Source organism: Poecilia mexicana, unplaced genomic scaffold, assembly GCF_051168715.1.
Source record: "Poecilia mexicana isolate PSO_F unplaced genomic scaffold, ASM5116871v1 scaffold_15, whole genome shotgun sequence".
Classification (NCBI taxonomy): Eukaryota; Metazoa; Chordata; class Actinopteri; order Cyprinodontiformes; family Poeciliidae; genus Poecilia; species Poecilia mexicana.
In genome coordinates this window covers 8,558,869-8,578,786 of record NW_028263384.1, presented here as the reverse complement: position 1 = coordinate 8,578,786, position 19,918 = coordinate 8,558,869, and the positions used below count along the sequence as shown (strand labels likewise).

The following is a 19,918-nucleotide window of genomic DNA, read 5'->3' as shown; positions in this document are numbered from 1 at the left end:
CACACAATTTTGCTGAAACTACAACAGTTTTGTTCATCTAAAACAGGCCATCGTCGCCGTTGGCTTTTCTTCGAATGTTTCCACACCTGAAACATGGCAGTAACTTTTATCAGCTGTTTTTGGCACATGCTGACTCTATAAGGCTTTGCTGGACCCTGTTGTTTCCCAGACTAACCCGTGGGAAACCTCTGAAAAGTTGAACCGGTGTCCAACATGTCGTAGCAGCCTCTTGAATGCTTCGTCTCACCCAGAAGTACAATTTATACTGAGAATAAACACTGCTAAACTCACTTTATTAGTTGGGTTGCTCGTGTAGGCAATTTCTTGCAATGGATTTTATTAGAGCTTCGGAGTAGAAGAGGGTGAATACGTATCTGTGCCGCATTTTTAAGTTGTGAGACATCTAAACTGTGTCTTTTATTTCCTAGTTTTATTCTGTCTTGTCAAAAATCAATCAAAATTTCCAGCAGAATGCTCTAAAACTTGAGGTTGCAATATGACAAAATGTGGCAAAAGTGCAAATGAATACGACTCTAAAGTCTTGAAACACATTCACTTTGTGTTGAATCACCAGTTTATCGTCTTGAGAATTTCCCTTTGGGATTATTAAAAGTATATTCATTCATTCATTCATTCATTGACAAGCTTATCTACATAGACCTTAAAGTGAGATGTGGTGAAAGGATTATACTCTGAACTCCATATTAATTAATAATAATAATCTCCGTAGCATCTACATGTTTATCCCCCAATTGGCAAGGTTATGAAGATATTTCACGTAGTCATTATGGGAATATTATACATATTAAACTATATGTAATAAATTATGAGAGTTGTGAAGGACACCTTGATTTAAAGAGAGCTTTTCTTACTTTGAAAAGGTACAGTTGTCCCTTTGCTAGGAAGCCCGCCTTTTAATATCTGTCAGTCCTTACAGATTATGAACATGCAAAACTGTTTCTGAAATTACAACATTGCATAAGATCATTAAAATTGGATATTTTAAACTTCTAGAAAGTATATATTTCTATGCAGTCACTACCTGGTTGAGCTTGCTTCCTTTTGCATGAGTCACTGCATCAATGCAGTGTGGCATTGAGTAGCTGTAAAGGAAGCACAAATTGCTTTGATAGCCGCCTTCAGATTTTCTGCATTGTTGGGTCTGGTGTCTCTCATCCTTCCTCTTAATAGGTCACAGATTTTGGTAACACTTTATTTGAAGGGGGTTGAATAAGACTGACATGACACTGTCATAAACATGACATAACACCTGTCATGAACATGAATAAACCTTCATGAATATTTATGACTGTTGTCATAAAGCGTCATTTGGTAAATTATGACACTTTCAATACAAAGTTGACATTATTCAAAATGTCTTTGTTATGACAACTTGACATTAACCAAGAAATCATTACTGATATAAATTTGTTATAAAAGTATTATTGATTGCACTTTAAAAATTAGGTAACTTTATGTTATTAAAGGTAAAGTTTAAACAGTAATGATTTCCTGGTTAATGTCAAGTTGTCATAACAGACATTTTGAATAATGTCAACTATGTATTAAAAGTGTCATAATTTACCGAATGACACTTTATGACAACAGTCATAAATATTCATGAAGGCTTATTCATGCTCATGACAGGTGTTATGTCATGTTTATGAAAGTGTCATGACAGTCTTATTCAACCCCCTTCAAATAAAGTGTTACCCAGATTTTCTATAGGGGGCAGGGAAGTTTCCTGGCCAATCAAGAGCAAGAACACAATGGCCATTTAAAAAGATTTTGGTATATTGGGCAGGTTGTGCAGGTGCCAAGTCCAAGCTAGAAAAGAAAATCAGCATCTCCATACAGCTAGTCTGTAGAGGAAAGCTTGGAGTGCTTTAAAATATGACGAAAGGTTGCCACGGTGACTGTGGACCCCAAAACATTAATGGACCTGCGACAAGTTACCAACGACTGTGGAAACATCAGAATGAAGTTCAATCGATGTAGATTCTGTGCCTCCCCAATCTTCCTCCAGACTAGGGGTCCCCAAGCTTTTTCCTGTGAGGGCCACATAACTTTTCCCTTCTCTGGTGGGGGGCCGGAGTCAGTTTGTAACAGAAAAAGTGTGACGATTGCTGGAGTGCCTAAATTTAAAAATGTATTGTTTTCCAGAAAGCACAATCAATGGCCCTCTCTGGGTTCTTCACAGAAGAAATCCAGGAAGGATTATAGTCAATATTTTCCGAACTATGAGTCGCACCGGACTATAAGTCACAACCCCAAAGTTTTTTTTTTTTTTAACCAGTAAACATATAAGCCTCAGATATCTCTGCCGCTCCAGGTTTTCCACAACGATGCAGCAGCAGCAGAGGGGGGCGGACACCCAAAATTAGAGTAATAACAGGTCAATTTAATATCATATTTATTATGGTTGAAAAAGAAAAAGTTGCCAAGTTTAGATTTAGCTGAACTGATTACAGTAGTTTCAGAATGGTAACTGTAACAGTAAAAGTGCTGATTCTTCGTGTGCTACTAGCATGTGCTAAATGAAAATAGGCGCTTTCTTCTTCTTCTTCTTTAGATTTCAACAGCAGCTTGCATCCATTATTGTTGCACTACTGCCATCTACTGGATCCTAATATCCAGGCGTGGAGCTATAGGGGAGGCTGGGGGGGCTACTGCCCCCCAAACCGGGCCGGATGAAGGCCCGGGCCTGGAGGTGCCAGGGAGGGAGGAATGGTTTCAAGTCATTGAAATATGTGATTATAGACAGAGAAAGCGTGCCCTCGCCTGTTGAGAAGGATGTATTTAATGTTAAACCCCCCCGCTCAACAGTTTCAGTCTCACTCCACGTAAGGGGCCTGGTGATTGGTTAGGTGCCCGGTAATTGGCCCCGCCCCCCGGCCCGATTCTGACTTGTTCCGCTAGTGCTAATATCTATACCTCAAATTGTCATAATGATCCCAGTATTATTAAAAAAAAAAAAGAAAAATCTTCTGTTTCCCCTCAATGCTATTTAACTGATCAACAACATTCTCAAATTTCAATTCCCTATTAAAACCTAATTCCGTTTTAATGGGCACTTTCTTCTTTTATTTCCAATTTTGACTTCCGATGATTCACTTCCTGCTAAAGAGCCCCCTGGTGGTTGAAGAAAAATCCACATATAAGCGGCTGATAGTCCAGAAAATATGGTAAATGAAAAAAAGTCTGAATACTCTCTGGTATTGTTCAGGGGGCCGGACCAAATGTGGACCGTAGTTTGGGGACCACTGCTCTAGACTCTTGGATCACAATTTCCAAATAAGATGCAAACTTTCATCTGAAAAAATTAAGAATGGAGGGGTTTTTTTGTATAAAAACCAGTGAGCATCAACATCACAGGCAGTTAAAATGCCTGTGATGTTGGTTCAGGCTTTGCTTGCCACAGGGAACAAAACATTAGCAGCCAATGTGTAGACTCTTGATGCTCTGACCCCAGACCCCGTCCACTCTTCACGAAACTCCCCCCAAATTCTTTAATGGATTTTGCTAGATAACATTCCCAAGATAATTTATGCCTGTTGCTCCATCTTTTGCTACAACACATTTTCCATCAACTTTGGCTGCTTGGATTTGGCATTCTGGACGACTCCTGTAGCAATGATATTTGGTGACTTGCCCTCCTTGTGGAAGGGGTCTGACTGTCTTCTGGACATCTGTCCAGTTAGCTTGTGTAGCCGACTGACCCAGAGTGAAACCTTTTTAGGAATTCAGGAATCCTTTGCAGGTGTTGTGAGTCAATTAGCTGCTAAGAGTGTGACACTGTAGCTTACATTTTCTGTAAGTATAAAAATGGCAAGAAATAAATAAAAGCTTGAAATACTTAAGTGAGTCTCTAAAATGAGTTCCACTTTCCTACAACAGGAACAAATGACCAATTTTTCCATGATAAATACAGAGGGTACATTAACTTGTTAGTTTGGTTTTTATTTTTCAACAAAATCACAGCTGCTAGCTAGCTTGTCGGTAATGTTTGCGCATCGTTTTTTAGTAAAGCAAGCTGTTGGGTTTGGGATACAAAGTTTAAGGCATGAAGCAAACATTAATACAGCAGAGAGCTAAACGTGTGTGAAGTTCTGTTTATCTTGAGGATGAACAAACCGGAATAGTACATTCTGGAAGCCCTTGATTTGAATATCGGTATTTTTTTCAGACTCATTTGTGTTTCTTGCCATCTTTTTTTTTTTTTTTTTAACATTGGACCTTCTTACTCCTGATATGAAATGCAGCTTCGTAAAGGGGTATGGACGGCTTAAAACATGTCAGTGAAAGGTAGCTTTCAACAATTAACCAAATTGAATTAAGATTTGTGGCTGCAATTTTCTTTTTGTGCATCTTTTTATGAGAGTAACCCCCAACAACTATATAAAAACCAGACTTAGGTCGCTTTTAATCACATAAGCGTTGCTCTAAATTACGACTGCTTAAAAAAATAATAATAAATTGGGCCATTGCATTGGGTTTCTCGAAGAACGCAGCAGACTGATACTAAAAACCTGCGATGGGACATGAATCCGGGGAGGGGACATATTGACTGAGAAGTGAGGCAGAGGCTCCTACAACACGGGAAGGGGGAGGAAATAAGAATGGAGGGCGGAGGGTGAACTGATCCTCGGAGTGTGTGCGTGTAGACGCGTGTGTGTGTGTGTGTGTGAGAAGGAGAGGAAGGAACAGACGAAAGAGACCTGCGCACACACGGACACTCGCTCTCTCTCTCACACACACACACACACACACACGCACACACACACACACACTCTCGCTCTCCTTCTCTCTCTTTTCGCGGAGCCGGGAGAACCGGGAAGGGAAGAATGAGGAAGAGGTCCGCTGCGCCGCGCGCCTCCTCTCAGCTAATGCGGGTTTGCTGATGAAGCGCCGCTCCGGTCATCCGATCATACAGGTCACTCAGGTCGCGCTGCATGGAAACGAGGAGTAGGCAAGAAGAGCAAAAGATAAGGGCAACAAATAAGGGGTGGGGGGAAAAAAGAAGAAACAACCCAGTGTGCATGGGAATTCGGACTACTCTTCCCTCCCTTTGTGCGTCTCGGTGGTTGGATACGCTGTCTTGACTGGCGTATAAGAGCTCCCTGCGTCTCCATTACCGTTCCCCACTACGGGCTTTACCTCCGCCACCACTCCTCCTCCACCGCCTCCTGGTTTTACTCCTTCTACTTGCTCGCATCGCAAGAAGAGCCGTTTTACTACTAAACTACGAAGCGTCAACTCCGGATTGAGAAGGTAGGACACGGACTCCTGAATGCTTATTTATTTTTTATTTTGCATTTTTTCTTTTAATTTGATTATCATTGCGGGGGTCCAGGTCTCCTCCATGGTGTCGTGTTGGTGTGTGCAAGTTTTTTTTTTTCTTTTTTTTTTCTTTTGGTCGGGGGAAGGGGTGGAGTAAACTGGATGTAAGAAGGGGTGTGTGTGTGTGTGTGTGTGTGTGTGTGGGGTGGGGGGGACAGTCTCGGAGACCCGAAGAGAGACTTGGAAGCACCATGCGTCAGATGGCTCTGGATGGGGATGCGTTCCCTCACTCCATCCTCACTCGCCAAGCTGCGCTTTTCATCTTTGATTTGAAAGGAATACAGAAAATAAAATAAAAGCCTTTCTGGTTTGTAGACAGCTATTAAGGAGTAAGCTTTTTATTTAATTAATTAATTAATTTGTTTTTTTTTTAATTTCCACCCTGTTATCCCATTCATTCTTCTAAACCCCCCCTTTGAGCCCATCCTCCTGCCTCACCTATTTATAGAGAGATGGTTGAGGATTCAGATCACGTTCGGATCGCCGCGCTCTCCTCGTCCCCTTTTATTGGCATCCAGCGTGGAAGTTTGTGTGACAAACATGCGCAGTGCCCGTTAAACCAGTGGAAGGGGACGGATGTGCACCGGGAGGCACTTTTGCGCAATCCTGCTGGGCCTTGCATCCTTTGCGCCAAACGGCACCGGCGTATTCAGTTGGGGCTGTTGTTGGTGTGCCAGTGCGCTTTAGTCCCGCATTAGGTGTGCGTATATGTGTGTGTGTGTGTTTGTACAGCGGAAGTATGAATGGGCTCATTTGTATCAGCTGGATTTGGAGATGAATAATAATAAAAATGTGATTTTTAGGTAATTGGTTTTAGAGAGTGAAGTCTGGGTTGTACAGAATTAAAGTCAAACCAGCTTTTATTGCCCAGATATGACTCTACATACAGGCTTCTTTTGTTCAATCAAGGTTTTTTTCTTTTTCCCCCAGCTGACTTCATTTTTTTATGGGTATGACACAGAGCAACTGTGGGACATCAGCCATGAAGTATGAAATATTTATTTATGATGGCGAGCAGGAAGGAATGAAATGGTTCCAGGAGTCTGAATCTGCTTCATTTAGCCGTTTTTACAGCAGGGATGCTGATGGAACCGAACGTCTCATGATGCAACAGCCATGCTTCGTTTCAGGCAGTGAGATGGGATCTGATAAGTTCCCAAATGATCAAAAGCTGCTTTTATTTCTAGATGTGTGTTGGGGAGTTTTGGGTGGCTCGACATCAAGCAACCCTCCTCTCATTTCTCTCTCTCTCTCTCTCTCTCTTTTTTTTTAACTAGCAGAGGTTGTAATCACAACTTTTTCCAGCCTTGTAGCCACTGCAGAGCAACAACTGACTGGTCAAAGGAGACGGTGGCAAATGAATGTCTAGGCAGAGATTTATTGTGGTTGGAAGACAATGACGCGACATGTTCTGTAGGCTATGAAGAAAATTAGAAACCGTAGGAGCCGTGCTTCAGTTTGCATTAGACTATCTTGTGCACCATACCAAAAGGTCCTTATAAAAACCATAGCTCGCAGCAAATGGAATGATCTGATTTACAGGAAGCTGACATAGGGCCGACGCTGGAATTTTTATTTATTCAAACTTTTTGCTGGCTGCTCTTAACCCAATTTTTTTACTTTTTTTTTTTTAAGAAAATATGTCGATCGCAAACTCAAATGTGGGTTCTCTTTGTAAACAAAGGTAGTTTCAGAGTTTGCTTAAAAACAATCCTTAGATCAGTGTAAAGCTAACAGTTAGCTCTAGCTAGCGCCCTAGCTGATTTAAAATATCACTTTAAAAAAATAATACATACAGCATGCAACTTTGATATGAAAAGATATCACTTAAATTTTTTTTAATGTCTGAAAAGCAAGCATAAAACACCATAATCTAGCCATTAGCTGCTGCTGTATTGCTCCTGATTCTACCAGAAGTGTTGTAAACTTTTGGATTTGTAATCATGTTGACATTTTTTCAAGTGACATCCTGTCCTCTCTATGATTTTTTTTTTTTTTTTGCAATGCTGCAGTTTCCTGGAGATTGAGTTGCAGCCAGGTGTCTGAACAGGCCTACAGCTCACAGTCTACCTTTGGTGAACATGGAAATTGTTCAGCTGTGGGGGAAATAAAAACAAAAAACTTGCCAGCAGTCACTTTTGAAATGCAGGCAGATGAACTCTAGCATCGCAGTGCCAAAGGCATGTGAAAGTTTTGCGGTGAAAATTCCTTTTAAATGACCAGAATCAGCTAAAATATGAGACCTACTTGAAGAGCCTTCCACAACTCTTTCATCTAAACTCTAATATAAAATACTTTGACTACAGGAAAGGGAACTAATACGGATGACTTCACACAAACTCACTTCTAAAAATCCTCTGTCAAATTTAGCACATTTATGTTACAGCTTACATTACCATGGTTCCTCCAAACCACACTGACTCACTTAAGATGGAGGATAAGTCATACTATTTTTATTAAATTTTTCACATTATGAATTTGTCACTTGAATTTGTCACATTTGTCGTTCTAGCGGGGTCAGACGAGGACGGGAGTCAGACGTTTCTAGCTCAGGAGAAATCCGTGTGCCAATTCCTAAACAGTCAGTCGGTGACTGACCTGGTTAGAGTTGATGGAGGCGCAGCAAGAGGAGTTTTATCCTTTCACGGAGGACAAATCTGCTGGCAAGATCAGGTGTCGTGTTAAATCAGGGAAGATCTGTTGGAGTAGCCTGAATTCATCGTTACGCTAAACCCTTATAAATGTAAATATGCACCATGGAAACGGCTGATTGATGTCCAGCCTGGAACTCAAGGTTTTTACACATTTACTGACCTAATTCATTTAGGACTTTATGTTTTTTGTTTTTTTTTCCCATAATGCAACAATCCTGCCAGGTTGTCGGTTGAATAGAGTGGGCCTCTCCTCGCTCTCGCCTCTGGTTCTGAGCTGGTCATCGGGCAAATGTCCGACCAGAACATTGAAATGTTCAAATTATGTGATGGGCTACTCCGCTCTGTCGGGAAGTGAATGATGTAGCTTCATGTAATCCGCAACAAGAAAGACTCGCTATGTTGAATCCAGCTGGGGAAAATGTTTTCCGCAGTCATGTATTCCTCAACAAATCCTCTCTCCAATACTTTTTAACTTTCAAAGCTAAGAAAGATGATGAAAAGATTGTATGCTATATATATATATATATATATATATATATATATATATATATATATATATATATATATATATATATATATATATATATAGCATACAATCTTTTCCACACTCTGTATTCAACAAAACCAACATGAAAAAGTCGCATGAAGTGGGTGTGATTTGTGCAACATTGCTTGGATCATGTTAATCTGTCAATTTCCTTTTTTTTTTTTGGAAAGGTTAAACTATATAGCTTATCCCTAAAGACAGCAGACCACATCTAAAGCTGCACCACCTCTGATCCCATTCCCCTCTGCCGGTCCTCTCTATAAATGATTAATCCAGTTAAAAGCTCATCATTCCGCTTTTCCACTTCATTTTGATGCCTCATAATGTGAATAGCCTCTTGTATTTTTTATATATATATTTTTTGGATGTTCTTTACATTTTATCACGATGTTAAAAGTTTTTCTGTATTTTTATTTTAGAAACTTACTTTAGGAATTCAACTTTCAGAATTTAATATCTGAAATCAAAATGATTTATCAAGGGGTGTAATAAAAAATATGATTGACTTGGCAATCTAAACTGAATCAAGAAAAAAAACTTTAAGTCGTTTAAATATAGATGACCAAAAAAACTCAATTTTATTTGAAGGAACATGCAATGGCGACTTCAATTAACTGTTGGATTACAATTGGGGGGGAAAATTGGGCTCATCTTTGTGTATAAAAGCAGTTTATTTAAGATGGGTTTTTTTTCCACAACATGTAACTAATTTGAAATGGTGATGTCGGTCATTGACCAAAGCTAGGATTAGATTTATGTTTTCAGGTTTAGATCGGGTCCTTATGAGGTTCATTTTTTACTTAAATGTCACTCACCATTTCCCTGAAATGCAGCTCATCTAAAATGTTTTTGTCCCGCTATAGTGGCCTTTTATTTATTAGTTTTCTGACAGGAAGAAGGGCAGACGCACAGTAAATGCCCTGGGGTCTGGAATCGAATGCTGAACAGCTGCGTGGAGGACTATGGACTCCGTATATGGTGCTACTGCTATTTATTGTGAGCTAGTTTGGTTGGATTTACCCAGAATGCCTTGTGCTGTAATCTGCTTCCTGCTTTTGAGGCGATCCTGTTCGCTTGCATCCACATACGCATTCGAATCACACCAGAGTTCAAAATTTAGATTCAGAAATACCGTATTGATCCAAAGGGAAATTGAATGTTGTAATTTGTATCAGTTCAGATTCTTCAGAGTTGATATAGATGGCAGTGGCTGTTGGCAGAAAAGATCTCTCGTAGCAGTCTGTATTACGGTGAATCTGAAGAAGCCTCTGACTGAAGACGCTTTGTTTTCCCAATATAGTCTTATGAAGAAGATGGTCAGGGTTGTCCATAATTTTTTTTATTTTTTATGAAGAATCTCTCTTTGCATCATCATCTCCAGAGGTTTCACAGTTGGTCACAATTCACTTCACCCAAACTGAGACCAGAGTTTGGATTTTTGATCCGCATCAGAGATGGATTGCTCATTCACACCTCCAAATAAATCTGACTTCCTAATCAAACAAACTAGAGTAAAATTAAAGGGGACTAAACAGAGCTGGTGTGAATGCACTCTTACACAAATCCAACAGGCTTGCAGGGTTTCTCTCAGTGTATTATAAGCCTGGCGGGCCACCAGGCTTTACTTGTGCTCCTACCAGGCTTAGCATTGTTAATTTATCTTTGTTTTTTTTGTTTTTTTACGTTTGCCTTTTTTTAAAACTTTATAGTTGGTGTTTAGGTATTAAACTTCCAGTCTTCCAAAAAATGCATAACTATCAAGTAGGGCTGAAACGATTCCTCGAATGATTCGAGTACCTCGATTACTAAAATTCCTCGAGGAAAATTTACCTGCCTCGAAGCTTCGTTAATTTATGTTTTATTAGTTAGCGCACCGTGTTCCGGCCGGGACTTCATTTGCGTTGCGCGGAGCTCTCACTTCCGCCTCTGAGTTGTTGACAAAAGCTAAGTCTCAGCGGCATAAAGTCCAATCTTCAAGATTGGCCCGTGGGGATTTTATTGATTGATGATAATGCCCGACTTTTTATCGTTTTTGGGGAACCAATAAGCATCCTTAAAATGACTGGGGGAATGCCTGGAGTACGGCAGCATTTCTCCTCCGGGGCTGCTGGTTGAAAGCGAACGGCGGGAAGAGCGCTGAGGTGAGCGGATAGCCTGAACAGGGCGGGCGGCTGAGTAGCTGATGCTTACCGTGTAAATGTAGCTTTACCGACGAACCGCACAATAAATTTCATATCCCGGTCTGAAGAAACGGGTGGCGGAGCGCATCGTACATGGCTGGTAGATGAGTTTCTGAGTGTGACCAGTGAAGGTGTCGTAAATATCCCGTATTGCTTCCCCCGTGTTCGTCCCCCGGTCTAACGGTTCGTCAGTCCGCTGGTCTATTTCCTCCCCTCCACCCATCTTACGTTCGTTCATTCGCCCTCTCCTCCCACTCCAGGCGGCATTTCCCGTATTTTCAAACCCAAAGCGTGACAGGTTAGGTGGCAAGGTGAGTTTAATTAATCTATTAAACTCACTGAAGATGAATACATAAACTAAAAGCTGGATTGTAGACATTTTTTATAAGCGTATTTGTGAGCCTGCCTCTTTATTATTAAATTCAATATAATTTCAGATTTTTCTATAACTTTTCTTCTGGTTAACTTAGAAAGTGAGCTATTATTGTTACAGGTTAGTTTTCTAAACTACAAAAAAGCAACTGTTAGGGATGCTCAAATATGAAAAATTGGACTGATATTGATATCTGATAGTAACACCGGTATTATGCCAGATTTACCAATATTTCATTTTATATTTTTTTATCCGATTACTCGATTAATCGTAAGAATAATCGATAGATTACTCGATTACTAAAATATTCGTTTACAACAGCCCTACTATCAAGTAATATTTTCAAATTTCCTGTCAACTTGAAACATGTTTTAACTCGAAAACTTGCCGGCCAGCTGGTTGACTGCCCTCGCGCTTTCGGGCACCGGCCTTAGTAAGTTTTCTGGGGTAAATCCTGGGTTTACATTCACTGTATGCAGTGAAGCAAAGTCACTCATTGGTGGTTGGCTTTCTGTTGAACCAACTTTAGTTGTGTGGATTTTGTTTTCCATTGTTTTGAACATTATTGTGGATCTAGTAAGACTTGTGTAAATATGTCAGTGGACAGATGGACCCAGACAGTGAGTGGGAAGTAATTATGTGTGTGTGTGTGCGCGCGTGTGCGTGCGTGTGTGTGTGTGTGCCAGATTGATCACTTTCTTTTCTCCAAGTGTTATAACATGAGGATGACTTGGCTTGAATGGCTTCTGGGCAGACTTGGAGTAAAAAGCTCCACATCAGTCCTAATGATGGTGAATGTGGACGGTTTATCTTCAGCTCCCTGCTGGGGCTACTTTGTATCTGTGTTTCCCAAAAGTTTTATTATTTACTTCTTTGCAAGACATAATTGAGTATTTTTTTAATACTATCATTTACACCCCTTTTCTAGTCTTTTACCATAGTGAATATTTTTTCCAATATTTCTTGTTTTTCACTATTTGTTTGTGACAAATGGCAGCGTTGTGACCAAAGTAGTAGCAGCTCGCATGGTTTTAGTTTCCTCCACTTTGTTTTCTGACTGTGTGCCTTTGGGAATCCTGATTTACGGCTCCTATTTCTGGGTGTGTTGGCGTCTTTTTTGTTAATGCTGCTCATTAGACAACCTGTGACATATATATTTTTCAAAACATAATTTTCAGCTCTAAACAGTTCAAGATGTCGAACATCTACAAAGTGTTAATTCGAATTCAGCATTACAGTTTTAATTGAAGCTATAATTTGGTTTTGTAGCATATTTTTGGGCTCTGAGGGACATTTTATAGTTTGAGATAACTTTAACTGTGTTCAAGTAAACCACAGAAAATGTCACCACGTTGTGGTGTGTTATTAAATATATTTCTTTGTGCTTAATATGTATGTAATAATTTCATTGTTTTCTTCGTCCTTTGGCTGAATAAATCAATCTGTGCCCATTAAGCCTTTTTTGGTGCCATTTACTCCTTTTCAATATAAATTTGAAATACACTACCATTGAGATTTATTTTTTAGTTCCTCAATTTTAAAATTCCTTCAAAAGTTCAGGTTTGTGTTTACTCTCAATTAGGAGAAGGCAAATTTAAATGTTATCCATCTGGTGGGTGAAGAAAATTAACTTTTTATTACTTATGCACAAATGATTGGAATCAGCATTGCTGCCAGTATTTTACGCTACTGGACTTGGATATTAACCCTAAAACGAATACCCTTTGCACATGTGGTAAAGGGGATATTTTTAATTTTTTTTTTTTCCTCCAAAGGTTCTTTTTAAAAGCTGAAAGTCGCAATTGCGAGGTTGGAAAAAAATAGAATATTTGTGAATATTACGCATGGTTGGAAGGAAGCTACTAATGGCTTTCATTAGAGAAGTTGCATCAAAACTATTCCTATACCAGTCATTTAAAAGAACATTTACTCGTGTCCAGTAGGAACACAAAATGAAGGTTTAGCGTTACAAAGTCGCCATGGTTGACCACATTTTATTCGAGGGGAATGTCAACTGTTGCCAGATAAAACTTAACATCACAGGTTGTTCTCAAATAAAACTGAATGGAAAAGGCCAACAGTCCCGCTCTCAGCTGCGGTCACAGTCGCTCATGTGGCCCTTGGAGTTAAATAATTTCCAATCCATCGGTCTGTGACATAAAATCCTGCTGGAAATTTAAGTTTGTGGTTGTAATGTGACAAGAAGTGGGACGGATCAAGGCAATGTGTTCTTCCATATTCCATTACAGATCAAACCCATTTCATATGCTTTTTTTTCTCACTTTAATCTGCTAATGAATATCATAAGTGTCACTGTAGTGTAGACAGAAAAATAACTCATCTCATGTTGGCGCCAAAATAGACTCCTATTGTAAACCACTGACTATTTCCGCAAGCTGTTTTATATGAAATTATTGGTAATAAAATCTTTGTGATGCTCTTTTCCAGCCTTCTGAATGGGACAAAGAACAGCAAACAGTTGAAAGAACCATCGCAGAAAGTAGTGATAGTTGTGTTGTCTTGTGTTTGCTGCGGCGTGAGATGACTAAAAGGAAAGGGAAAAAACAAAAAAATGTACCCAAACTGGCACCACGTATTATTTTAATGTTTTTCTCCTGAAACCGCTGTACAGCTTTGGAAGTGAGAGGGAGTCTTTATCAGTTATTTTATTTATTTTTGTTGAAACATTTGAAGTGAAACGACCATTAGAAACCCATCGCAGTGATTAAAATGTTTAGCTTGATGATGAAACGCATTTATGACCCGTTGACTCCAGCTGACGTGGAAATGAGCGCACCATATTTGCATTGCTGTGTTTAAATTAGGTGTCGTGCATCAACCTCCCCCCCTCCTCTTTTTTTGTTTTTTCTCCTAATCAATATGAATGTTGTAATTCTCCTAGGACTCAAAGAACATTTATGCACAGCACTGTACTCGGTACATAATTTCAACACGGCTTTTTCTCCCTTCAATATTAAAATGTAAATGTGTTGCATTTGATCATAAACTAGGAGCGCAGCATTCAGTAAGCTGATTTAATGACTGTATACATATCTAGTTAAAACAGGTAACACCTGTACACATTTAGAGCAGCTAAAGTGGCGTGGCTCGCTGCGGTCATTAAGCCGTTCCAAAAATAACATCCCTAAGTGGAAACAGGCAAGGCCCAAATTATCATCAGAAAATGCCACATGTAGCTTTATTTGGCCACACAACACTGGGCGTAATGTTTGGGGAGTTAAAACTCGGACCGTGTAGGTTTTTTTTATAATTGTGAGGTGAATTTCCTAATGTCTGAGCATGTTGGGCCGGCAGTATTCTTTTATTTTTCTTCCTGCCTGCTTTATTCAGCCCAAATGTTTCAATTCTCATTGGACTGAATTCAGCGCCAGACAATGCCAACACCCACAAGACCCACAGACATGTTTCTGAAGACTACCAGTTTTGGCTATGTCACTTCTCATTTGGCTACAAATAGTCTGACTTGTCCAAAACTTCTGAGTTCTGTGGTGGGGAAAGCACTGATGGGGCCTACATCTGTCGATTAAATTGTGCACGTAATGCCAGCATGTGAGGGAATAGTGAATTATTGTCAAACGGATTCTGTGGAGGGAACGCTTGCGAAGAGAATTTAAAATGTTTCGGCTAATCTGTGAGTGGAGACAAAGGTGGATGTTTGATATAAGCTAAATGCCCTGATCTTCTGTTAGAGAAAGTGACCCTTAATTTAATCTATATGTATAAATGCTTTTAATCCAGTCTCGAGTGTACAAAAACATAAAAGATTCCACCATGTCATGTCATTATACAGATTAAGTCAAAGTAGAGGATCTGGAAATTAGTCTAATTATGTTTTGAAGTAATTTGAGTGTCTCTTTTCTTAGGGAATAGATTCTAACGCCCCTTCAAAGGGACAAACCTCATGGAGTGCAGTACAAAGCAGGGTCTTCAAACCGGGCCTCGAGAGCCGATGTCCTGCAATTTAGTTTTTTTAATATCTTTGTTTCAACACATGTTCATACTAGGGCTGTTGTAAACGAATATTTTAGTAATCGAGTAATCTATCGATTATTCTTACGATTAATCGAGTAATCGGATAAAAAAAATATATAAAATGAAATATTGGTAAATCTGGCATAATACCGGTGTTACTATCAGATATCAATATCAGTCCAATTTTTCATATTTGAGCATCCCTAACAGTTGCTTTTTTTGTAGTTTAGAAAACTAACCTGTAACAATAATAGCTCACTTTCTAAGTTAACCAGAAGAAAAGTTATAGAAAAATCTGAAATTATATTGAATTTAATAACAAAGAGGCAGGCTCACAAATATGCTTATAAAAAATGTCTACAATCCAGCTTTTAATTTATGTATTCATCTTCAGTGAGTTTAATAGATTAATTAAACTCACCTTGCCACCTAACCTGTCACGCTTTGGGTTTGAAAATACGGGAAATGCCGCCTGGAGTGGGAGGAGAGGGCGAATGAACGAACGTAAGATGGGTGGAGGGGAGGAAATAGACCAGCGGACTGACGAACCGTTAGACCGGGGGACGAACACGGGGGGAAGCAATACGGGATATTTACGACACCTTCACTGGTCACACTCAGAAACTCATCTACCAGCCATGTACGATGCGCTCCGCCACCCGTTTCTTCAGACCGGGATATGAAATTTATTGTGCGGTTCGTCGGTAAAGCTACATTTACACGGTAAGCATCAGCTACTCAGCCGCCCGCCCTGCTCAGGCTATCCGCTCACCTCAGCGCTCTTCCCGCCGTTCGCTTTCAACCAGCAGCCCCGGAGGAGAAATGCTGCCGTACTCCAGGCATTCCCCCAGTCATTTTAAGGTCGGGCATTATCATCAATCAATAAAATCCCCACGGGCCAATCTTGAAAATTGGACTTTATGCCGCTGAGACTTAGCTTTTGTCAACAACTCAGAGGCGGAAGTGAGAGCTTCGCGCAACGCTAATGAAGTCCCGGCCGGAACACGGTGCGCTAACTAATAAAACATAAATTAACGAAGCTTCGAGGCAGGTAAATTTTCCTCGAGGAATTTTAGTAATCGAGGTACTCGAATCATTCGAGGAATCGTTTCAGCCCTAGTTCATACAAAGAGCTCATTAGCAGGACTCTGAATAACTTGACTGCATACCGGTGCTGTGTTCCAGTTGCACTTGGAACTGGGAAATTCTGACTTCCTGGTCGGGGAAATGAACCAACTTGAACGTCCTCCCCGAGTTGGATTTCCCACTGGGAAACTGGGAGCAACTCCAACTGCCTCCAGTTACGACCTCGAGTTTCAACATGGCCGCTCCTCGCATCGGTAGTAGCAACGTGTGGTGAAAACATGTTTGTTTTATAAGACGCATATAAGAATGAGTCTAAAATTAGTGTTGCATGTAGCACCCGTGACTCTAAGCAAATTACAAGCGGTGTCCACTACGGGAAGTGAAGCTTAAAATGATGTTTGTAAGATGTACTGCATGCTATGTTCATGAACGCCGCCATGTTGAAAACTCGACTTCTTAACTGGAATGCTGTTACATCTGGTCTGACGTCAAACCCAGCTCTGAGCTGAGATACTGACTACTGACCACCTGTAAACAAAATGTGCAAAAGGAAGAGCTTTGAAAGGTGACATTCACTTTAAAACTATGCTGAACATGTTTTTCTCAGAATCTACACAAACTGAAAATGGTTCACCTTTTTCCCCACTTAGTTAATTCAAGTCTCACATTCAGGGAATTACATTGCAAAGGTGTTCAAATTAGCAGGAGGATACAACTAAGAAAATCTAATTCAAGGCTTTATGTTAATTGCTTTTTTAAAAACAAAGTATTATAACTGTACAAAGTATTTTTTTTAGTTCCAATTTAGTGTTTTTTTTTGTTTTGTTTTTTTTTTTCTTTATGGAATAGAGAGAGAATGTTTATTATCCCTCTAAGGGAAAGTTCAGTTGTGACAGCAGAATCACATAAATATATATATATATATATTTTTAAATGAACTGAATTTCAGCTGCTTCAGTTTTAGGAAGGATTTGGGTCTAAATCTCACACACCCAAACCCACAGCCATTTTTTTCTACTATTTGACTAACTACCTCTTTTTTTTCCCCCTTGTCTCTGTCTCTCTCTCTCAAGGTTCAACATTCCCATTAACCTTCAGCTCCTGGTCCCGGTCTCACCGTCAACATGGGCTTCAGGTGTCACTCCTCTGCCCTGTCTCCTGTGCTGAGACTAGCGGTCGTTACTGTGATCCTCCTCCTCAAACCCCGGAGCGCGCTGGCTGGTACCGCTCCCGAGCACAGCCTGGGCAGCTCAGTTTCGGCAGTGTCCACAAACAAAACTGAATGCAGCAAGCCTGAACAGTGCACAAACGGGGTCCTGCTGCCCGTCTGGGAGCCCCGAAACCCGTCGTTTGGAGATAAGGTCGCCAGGGCGACGGTTTACTTTGTGGCTCTGGTCTACATGTTCCTCGGCGTGTCGATCATCGCGGACCGCTTCATGGCATCGATAGAGGTCATTACTTCACAGGAAAAAGAGATCACCATCAAGAAGCCCAATGGAGAAACCACCACCACGACGGTCCGGATCTGGAACGAGACGGTCTCCAACCTCACCCTCATGGCGCTGGGGTCGTCTGCTCCAGAGATCTTGCTCTCCGTCATAGAAATAATAGGTCATGGCTTTGAAGCCGGCACGCTGGGCCCCTCCACTATTGTGGGTTCAGCGGCGTTCAACATGTTCGTCATCATCGGGCTGTGCGTGTATGTTGTGCCCGACGGCGAGACGAGGAAGGTCAAGCACCTCCGAGTCTTCTTCGTCACGGCAACCTGGAGTATCTTTGCCTACATTTGGCTCTACCTGATCCTGTCGGTGATCTCCCCCGGCGTCGTGCAGGTCTGGGAAGGCCTGCTCACTTTCTTCTTCTTCCCCATCTGCGTCGTGTTTGCCTGGGTGGCAGACCGCCGCCTGCTGTTCTACAAATACGTGTACAAGCGCTACCGCACCGGCAAGCAGCGTGGCATGATCATCGAGACCGAGGGGGATCGTCCGCTTCCTTCCAAGGTAAGCCTACGGGATATGACACAGCTGTCACTGCTACAGTTAGTACTAATAGGAATTTTGCAAAGATCTAAACCACAATAAAGAAATCTGAGATAAGTTTGACTTTATTATACCTGGTTATGTCTTGTATTTTGGATGGCTTCTCCTGCTGAAAGGCATTAATGATATAGCTACTTTCAGCTGAATTCGACTCAAAGTGCTTGTATGTAGGAGTTAACAACAACATACATTCAGGTAAAACGAATCAAGAAATTTTTTGATTAAACAGATTTTAAAACAAAATGAAATAAAAACTAGGTTAAGCGTAAGAAACGGTAAATAAAACAGTTTTTAGCCTTGTTTCGAAATCACACAAGAATCATTCCTGGGCTTCTTCCAAATTTTTGGTGCATGAAAACTGAAGACTGCTTCAGCCGGTGTAGTAAGTTTTGTTCAGATGATCTTAGAACTCATGTTTTATAATCTTGCTGAGGCATCAGTCTCAATCTGGCAACATATGTTAGGCGGTAATATGCTGTCTTTATGAGTTTGATGTATTTGTTGAGATTAAAATCAGGATCAATGACCACATGTAGATTCCTGGCTTTGTTGGATCATTTTAAACCAACAGACTGAAAGTGGGCCCTGATTTTTAACCCAGGCTTGTGTATTTGTCAGAACAGCCAACCAGTAAAAAGAGAACAGAATCGTCATCCTTTGTTTGCCCACATATTGCAAAAATTCCTTTCATCAGCAGCAAAGTATCAGGTAAATGGAAATGACATGCATGCACTTAAAAAGGGGTAATTAAAAATAACATGGAGATGGTACAGTAGTATCGCATTCACACAATGAATTAGATGCACTTAGTTCACTGCATGAGTTCATGGGTATTTTGTATTTATAGCTACTAGCAGCATAAGTGTATTAAATGCCATCAAGGTAAACTGATGCAATTAAATTTATCACTGCGAACACAAATAACCTCTGTAATTTAATCCATTTCCTGTTTTTGACTCTGATCAGATGCTTTGTGTGATGACGCAGTGCATTTATGTAATTACATTTCCGTTGCTGTGGTGAAAACCGCCCTCTTATTTTTTTTACTCGCTGTATTAGTGTTTTTTTTTTGTTTTTTTTTTCAATTTTGGAAACTGCAGAATTTCTTTGCTGGATTAAAACTTCTCCATTCCTACAATAAAGGAATTTTTATTTCAATTTCTAGTTGAGGGGGGGGATACAAACCTCGAATGAAAGCCAACAATATTCCTGAAGGAAGAGTTTCCTAACTGCAGATTAGGCACTTGGTTAATAAAACGTTCTCCTAGATAATAAAAAAAAATGTAAATGAACATTTTCAGCTTTCGCTTGAACGGCAGACACCTGCAAAAGGAAGACTGATCACAATAGAGAACCAGATCTTTCATTGGAGTAGGACCCAGATTTGGTTTTAGTCTGAACTGTTTTACTTAACATGGCTAAAACATGTCTTAACAATTCAATAGTTGGATGTTAACTACTACGTGTTAACAATAACACCTAGTATTATTTATTATACTAATAAATAATACTAGTATTATGTAGTAATAAATAATATTAGTATTATTTAGTATTATGCAGTAAACTATGACAATTGAATAAACCATTACCAGTTTATGCAATGGGAATAATTTGAAATGTATTTGTTTTTTAGCTATTTAAAAAAAGCCACATTGTTCAAGCATACTGATTTCTGTCCGATGCTGAGTCACTGATGTTCACATGCC

The 19,918-nt window shown here is 40.1% G+C and overlaps 1 protein-coding gene across 3 annotated transcripts in view; it reads left to right on the top strand.

Moving 5' to 3' along the window:
• The first annotated feature begins 4,017 nt into the window (after positions 1–4,017).
• slc8a1b (solute carrier family 8 member 1b) overlaps positions 4,018–19,918 on the top strand; it is a 145,839-nt gene continuing 129,938 nt past the window's right edge. Inside the window, exons 1-2 of one of the 3 annotated variants that reach the window (XM_088013528.1) lie at positions 4,018–5,271; positions 17,247–18,173. In XM_088013528.1, coding sequence (XP_087869654.1) covers positions 17,298–18,173 — 876 coding nt within the window. In that variant the 5' untranslated portion in view covers positions 4,018–5,271; positions 17,247–17,297. Of the gene's footprint in view, positions 5,272–16,738; positions 18,174–19,918 lie in introns of those variants that run through there. The other 2 variants (XM_088013526.1, XM_088013527.1) reach the window with 2 other exon arrangements.